A 6,711-nucleotide genomic window follows, 5' to 3' on the forward strand; every position below is an offset into this window, starting at 1 on the left:
GAATTAAGTTATAAATAAATTATATTGGTATTATTGGGGAGAGGAAATTCAAACTCCCAACTACAAGGAACGTGCGTCTTCATTTATTAGCCTCAATGCTACCACTCTGCTTCCCCCCCCTAACTAAACTAACCTTATCCTACTTTCCAGAAAATTTTTTTTAAAAAAACTCAAAAATTATCCACTAATAAAAATTCCCAAAAGTAACAACTTAATTTAGATCTAAATTTAATTTTTTAAATAATTAATTTCTTAAAATTTCCCATCCTCTCTTACAATTTACTGCTAAACTCTTTTACTGTATTAAATATGAAGTTCTAAATTATCATCTATTATAATTACAATTTAGTTTTTGAATTTGATAGTTACATAATTACCACATAATAATTAACAGCTATATTACCATAAAGAGGGAATGCGGACAAGAAAATTGAGAAAGGAAAAGTGAAATGAATATAATGATAATAATAATTAATGATGTTCCAAAAATATTTGTTGGGCGATTCAAAAACAATTAAAAAAAAAAAAAAAGTGGGGTTTATGGAAATGAGAATGATGGGGGCAATTACGTGAATAAGTGGAAACAGTTGTTGAGAAATGGAATTTTGGATGGAAGGCGGGATGGCCAGGTGGATGGACACTATAAAATCAGTCGCTGTAAACCCAAATTCTCTGCCACCACCCACAAAAGCAGCTAGCTGGCCCTGAACTCTCTCTCTCTCTCTCTACTAATTTTTTCAAGTTTTTTTTTTGGGTTTTTGATTTTTCGAGACTCGAACGGAAATTCAAAAAAAAGAGAAAAAATAACCAAAAAAAAGGAAAGAAAAGAGCTGGGGAGGAAGAAGAGATCGCAGACCCTAGAGAAGGGACGACAATAAGGTTTTTGCAGATCGAAAATGGTGCAATAGCTCTTCAGCGACTGGGATTTCGGGGATTTTTTTCCTTCTTTTTTTTTGAAAAATAATTTCCATCATTTTTCTCGTCCTCCATCTGCGGTTTTTTGTTTTTTGAAGGTACGGCTGCGCACTTTTTTTTTTCTTTTTTTTTTTTCCCTATCTTGTTTTCGTTATTTCGTTTTGTTATTTTGATTTGTGTTTTGTCATTGGTAATGTTGGTTGGGGTGGTGATACTCTGTTTGGTTGCTGAGAAAGGTGAGCTTTGGAGGAGAAATGGAATATCTGGTTTGAATGTTCTTTTTGGTTTTGGATAGAAGAAAGTTTGTTCACTTCTTTATTTTTTATTTTCGGGTTGTTTGGTTTTGAATGTAGAGATCTAAGATTTGTGCTTTGAACTTCTCTGCCGTTTCCGTACATTTTCTATCGTACGAAATGCGGCTAGAACAATTTCTATGTTGTTTTCGTTTCTCTTCTTCTTTAGCTGTTTATAGTTTGTGATTCGGAATGACGAGAAATTTTCTCATTATACAGTTGTTTTTAATCTACCCTAGTATTTACGCGTTATGGTCCTGGGATCAGATCTGCTTATTGTTATAGATTCGGCATGTTTTTTGAAAATACTGGAAGTGACAATTATGCTTCTGGAATCTCGTCTTCTTTCCGCGTTTTCATCGGTTATGTCTTTTTATCGTGGTAGCAATATTCTATATTCCTTCAAAGCGTAGTTTCCAGGTACGATGTCTGTTTAGGGAATTCAACGACGTTGTCTTATAGGATTCTAGCGTCGCCTATTCTGTTTTCGTTTTGGTTTTTGGGATTCATTGATTGGTAACTTTTGGTAATTTCTGGAATGTTGTTTCATATGGGATTATCGGCGAAGGAGTTTTATTTTATTTCCTTTTAATTTTAATTTTCTATTCTGACAAAATGGTTTCTCTTGATATTTGGATGTGAGTTGGTTATCAGCTGTTTTGGTTTTATGTATTGGCATGTTCCCAAGTTACCATCCTAAATTTGGCCTGCCTGCTATTCTCTTTCTTGTAAAATTTCATTTCCGTGGCATTTTTTTTCACTGAGTTAGTGTTTTGACTCTGATGAGCAGACACGGTTTGATTGGTGCGTTTAAGAGTTCATCATGTCTGCTATCGCTGCTACTTCGGCTTTCTTTCCGGTTGCTTCTCCCTCACAAGACCCCAGCGGGAAGGGCAACAAGATTGGATCTGCAAACCTCGGCGGAATCAACTCGCCACCTACTAGTTCTGGCAATTTGCAAGTTAAGGCAAATGCCCAAGCACCTCCAAAGATAAACGGCACCAATATTGGTTTAGCGACGCCCATGGAAAGCTTGAAGACTGAAAATAACACGCCCTCCCATGCCCCACGGACATTTATTAACCAGTTACCTGACTGGAGTATGCTTCTTGCTGCCATAACAACGATCTTCTTGGCGGCAGAGAAGCAGTGGATGATGCTCGACTGGAAACCCAGGCGCTCTGACATGCTTATTGACCCCTTTGGTATCGGAAAAATAGTTCAGGATGGTCTGGTATTCCGCCAAAACTTCTCAATTAGGTCGTATGAGATAGGTGCTGATCGGACAGCATCTATAGAAACGTTAATGAATCATTTTCAGGTCTGAATTGTTTGTTTCCTTAGTAATTATTTATGAGGATAAATGCAGAATCCTCACCAATACCATGTTTGTTTGTTGTTTTTCTTCTTTGCCAGCTCTTGTAATACTTATGTGCTTTGTCATTGTTAGGAAACTGCCTTGAACCATGTTAAGACTGCTGGGCTTCTTGGTGATGGTTTTGGTTCAACCCCAGAGATGTGTAAAAGGAACCTGATATGGGTGGTTTCCAGAATGCAGGTTGTGGTGGATAGATATCCTACTTGGTAAGCAGCTGATTTATTTATAATGTTCTTATCACAAGTCAGCACGACTTGATGATATTTTGTCATTACATAATATAGGTTTTGTTTGGTCATTCGATGCTTTTACATTGTTAGTGAAATTCTGGAGTTTGAACATCAATTTTGATATTATGAAAATTATGGGACTCATCTAGCTCAAAGTTCCTTCGATGCTTTTAGTTATACCATTTAATTTGACCTGATGTGCGAGTATGCTGGTAACTATGTAGGATATAGATTTGGGAAACAAATCTTGTGGGAACAATGCATGTCATAGGGTCATTGATGTTGATGCGAAGATTCCAATTACATAGTCTATTTTCATCAACCAACTTTATTCTTTTGCTTATTTCATTCCGCAAAGAAGAGGAAGTGATTTCTTAAGCGGATGATTAAGACTGTATATATATGTACACACACACACATTCTCTCCGGTAAAGTTACAGGTTCTACTAGAATATTGTTCAGTAGTTGAATAATAATCTTGGTTTTAGAAAATTCAAAGGCCAATAAAAGCTGATAAGTGTTCTCTGACATCTTCATGACACTTTTTTTTCTGTTTTCTGAAGATTTCTTTTGCATTTTTTGTGTGTATTTACTTGAGAGTATAATTGTTTTTCTGGCATCTAAAAGGAAGATGAGAAATTAGTTTGTTTTTCTTCACATCTTTTAAATATGAAAAGGGTGAAACAGTTGGCAATTGAAATTGGAATATTACTTTTGGGGGTTGTTGTTTTAGCTGAAGTAATGTTCTCTTTGTAGTTATTTTTTTCAAGGGTGACTCTCCTTCCTACTGCCTATGTTTTGGACTATTGCTAGGCAGACAGCAAGAAAGCTTAATATAATTACAACTTATCTTTTCAGAGCTAGTTTATGAATGTGTACATCATGGTTTTTTTTAGTTGAGGTTAAATATTCATTCGAACATGATTAGTTTCTCCACTTAATGGTCTAAGGGTCCTGCACAGTTTTTCTCATTTCTATTATGGGAATCGTAGTTTTGGTATGAATATCTGATATGCTTTAGTAATTTTTCATTATCTCTTCATTCTGTGATATTGTAAATTATCGTAACATGTTTTTACACTTAGGTATACGAAGTCAAATCTCAACTGTTGGTCAAGATAATTTTTTATTTAACCTTGACAGTTAAAATATAGCAACTTATATTATCATCTTTTTTGAGTCATCATAAATTTCTCCATTATTTCAATTTGCCTTGCTCATACTATGCTAGAGAGGAAGATGCTTGGTATCTACTGAATAAACCAACAGAAGTATAATGGTCAAAATTTTTAATTCTATAGAATGTGCAGTGGCGAATTTATATCTTTGGTATTTTAAAAAAATACCAATTTCTAACTTATGCCACTTTTATAGGGGTGATGTTGTACAGGTAGACACTTGGGTTAGTGCATCTGGAAAGAATGGATTGCGTCGAGATTGGCTTATCCAAGATTATAATACTGGTGAAATTTTAACAAGAGCAACCAGGTAGGATATTGACATATTGTTTCGCAGAAAATGATTTTTGGGTTCTTCATGTTAAGCTTACACGATGTAGTTGGATTGTTCTGAAAAGGTGTTGCTAACATACTGACTGGTGTTTTTTTCTTTTTCATGTATTTTTTCTTCTGCATATATACTGGGATGATCACAACCTTAGGCATTTCTTGGAAGGTTTTTCTGTAAAAACAATTGTGGTCTATAAAGCTATTATTACATGGAATACATAAATATTCATGTTGGCAAGCAACAGTCGTTATGTACTTTTGTTGCAATGTAACTATATTTTTGAGTTGTGTCCTCAGTAGGTATGTGCAGTTTTTAAGATTTTGATTTTTGTTGTGATGATTTGCAGTGTATGTGTGATGATGAATAAACTTACAAGGAGATTATCTAAAATGCCAGAAGAGGTTCGAGCAGAGATAGGGCCTTTTTTTATGAACTCTGATCCTGTTGTGGATGAGGATGACAAAAAACTAACAAAACTTGATGATAACACTGCAGATATTGTTCGTACTGGTTTAACTGTAAGTAGGCCTTGTATGATAATGACAACAGACTGTTGCTCTGGTTTGTGCTTTTCAATTTGTCTTATTACGATAATCTGTCTTGCAGCCTAAATGGAGTGACTTGGATGTCAACCAACATGTTAATAATGTGAAGTACATTGGTTGGATCCTTGAGGTAGATTCTTCTGTTAGACTTTCTTTTTCTCTCTTATCGTATGCACCGTGACAGAAAACTCAATATTGTTGTTTATATCTTTCATTATATGCCTATAGTACCTTCTGTTTTTTATTTATTATTGCATACCAAGAATGAAGCTTCTAAGGCTTATTAATATTATTATTTCCTCAGAATTTAGAAAGATGCATATAAAGGGCTTTTACAAGTGAATTATAATTTACAGCACCTTGTCTTACACTTAATAGGGATGTCAAAAGCAGACTCAGTTGTGGAACAAGCGTGTGATAGAAGAAGCATATTATGAGAATCTGAAACAATCAAAGACTTTTTCTTTTAAAGACTGAAACAATCGAAAGTTTACACACGTATTAAACTTTGATATTATAAGAGAACTATGTGACTTACATTCTGATTAGCTGTTCAAATGGACCATATTTTTTGTTGTGATTATGCAACCTATTCCAATCTCTCCGGAGAACAAGAACTAACTCTACTAAAAATGTAGAATTAGCATAATGACAACAAGAAATAAGGTCCATTTGGTGCTGATTTCTTACCCACTGCATAATCATTTTTTCTCCATTTGAAAGTTGACGAAGTTTGAGAGTGGAAAATGTTGGCTTTTTTTTTTTTTTTTTCAGAGTGCTCCACTGCCAATCTTGGAGAGCCATGAGCTTTCATACATCAATCTGGAGTATAAGAGGGAGTGTGGGCGGGACAGTGTGCTGCAGTCTCTGTCTGCCGTCTCCAACACTGACGTGGGCAATCTGGCAATGTTTGCTGAAGTTGAATGCCAGCACTTGCTCCGACTGGAAGACGGACCTGAGATTGTGAGAGGCCGGACAAAGTGGAGACCTAAACACGGCAACAACATGGACATCATGGGCCACATGCCAGCTGAAGGTGCTTAGTATGGTAATTCCAATGCGGCGGGGATGGCACTGGTCCATTGCCTGAGTCACATTTCTTGTGTAGAATCCTGCTTGTGTTGAATTCATATGTTTATTTCACATATAATATATATATATATATATATTCCTTTTTCTTTATGATTGATGAAAATCGTAAGCCTCACTGTAATTAGCTCTCTCGTCGGACTCCCCTACTGGTCCCTCTACTTTCTTTCTTTTTTTGGATATAAATACTGGTCTCTCCCACCCATTAAATTGGTTCTTTTCATTTTTTTTTTTTTTGTTGTATTTTTCAGTATGCAAGAGACATTGAGTTACGACGTTCCTGAGGTGCGGGGATGTTGTAAAATTGTAGGGCGACATGTGTAAATGTTGTATTTTAATTTTAAAGAGTTTTTTTTTTTTTTTTAAATGAAAGTGGAGACGGAGATCATGTGTTGCCACCAGATAAGCTCGCAATAACATGCTCTTATCTGTTAACGCCCACTTTATTAGACTCGGTGGATTTTGTGCCAGCCGCACAGACCAAGTATATATATATATATATATACACACACACACGCACGTACATGCTCATGATTTGTTTTAATGGTCAAAATTCGAATCCATATTTCCAGGAACAGATAGGAATAAGAATATTAACTGTTTGATTAAATGGTGACAGTTCAAAATTTAAATTTACATATTTGGAGAATACAGCTTGGAATAGTTTTCTTTTCTTTGATTAAAACTGAAAAAAAAAAAAAAAAAAAATGTTGTGTCTGTTTCTCTTTGGATTTTCCAGAAATTTGAATCTC

At 35.2% G+C, this 6,711-nt stretch overlaps 1 protein-coding gene across 1 annotated transcript; it reads left to right on the forward strand.

Moving 5' to 3' along the window:
* The first annotated feature begins 660 nt into the window (after positions 1-660).
* On the forward strand, positions 661-6,052 carry FATB (fatty acyl-ACP thioesterases B). Its single transcript, XM_088207359.1, has 7 exons — positions 661-1,013; positions 1,999-2,529; positions 2,659-2,792; positions 4,191-4,304; positions 4,672-4,843; positions 4,932-5,000; positions 5,645-6,052. Exons 2-7 carry the CDS (start codon positions 2,032-2,034, stop codon positions 5,912-5,914), a joined length of 1,257 nt encoding a protein of 418 aa, XP_088063485.1. The 5' UTR covers positions 661-1,013; positions 1,999-2,031; the 3' UTR covers positions 5,915-6,052.
* The last annotated feature ends 659 nt before the right edge of the window (positions 6,053-6,711 follow it).

The sequence above is a fragment of the Carica papaya genome, chromosome 7, assembly GCF_054855325.1.
Source record: "Carica papaya isolate Zhongbai chromosome 7, ASM5485532v1, whole genome shotgun sequence".
NCBI classification, from domain to species: domain Eukaryota; kingdom Viridiplantae; phylum Streptophyta; class Magnoliopsida; order Brassicales; family Caricaceae; genus Carica; species Carica papaya.

Bases quoted from the DNA above. Each gene is read 5' to 3' on its own strand.
- FATB (XM_088207359.1), top strand. From the start codon at position 2,032: ATGTCTGCTATCGCTGCTACTTCGGCTTTCTTTCCGGTTGCTTCTCCC. The intron at 2,793-4,190 runs GTAAGCAGCTGA...CCACTTTTATAG, and splicing joins GTGGATAGATATCCTACTTG to GGGTGATGTTGTACAGGTAG. The intron at 5,001-5,644 runs GTAGATTCTTCT...TTTTTTTTTCAG, and splicing joins ACATTGGTTGGATCCTTGAG to AGTGCTCCACTGCCAATCTT.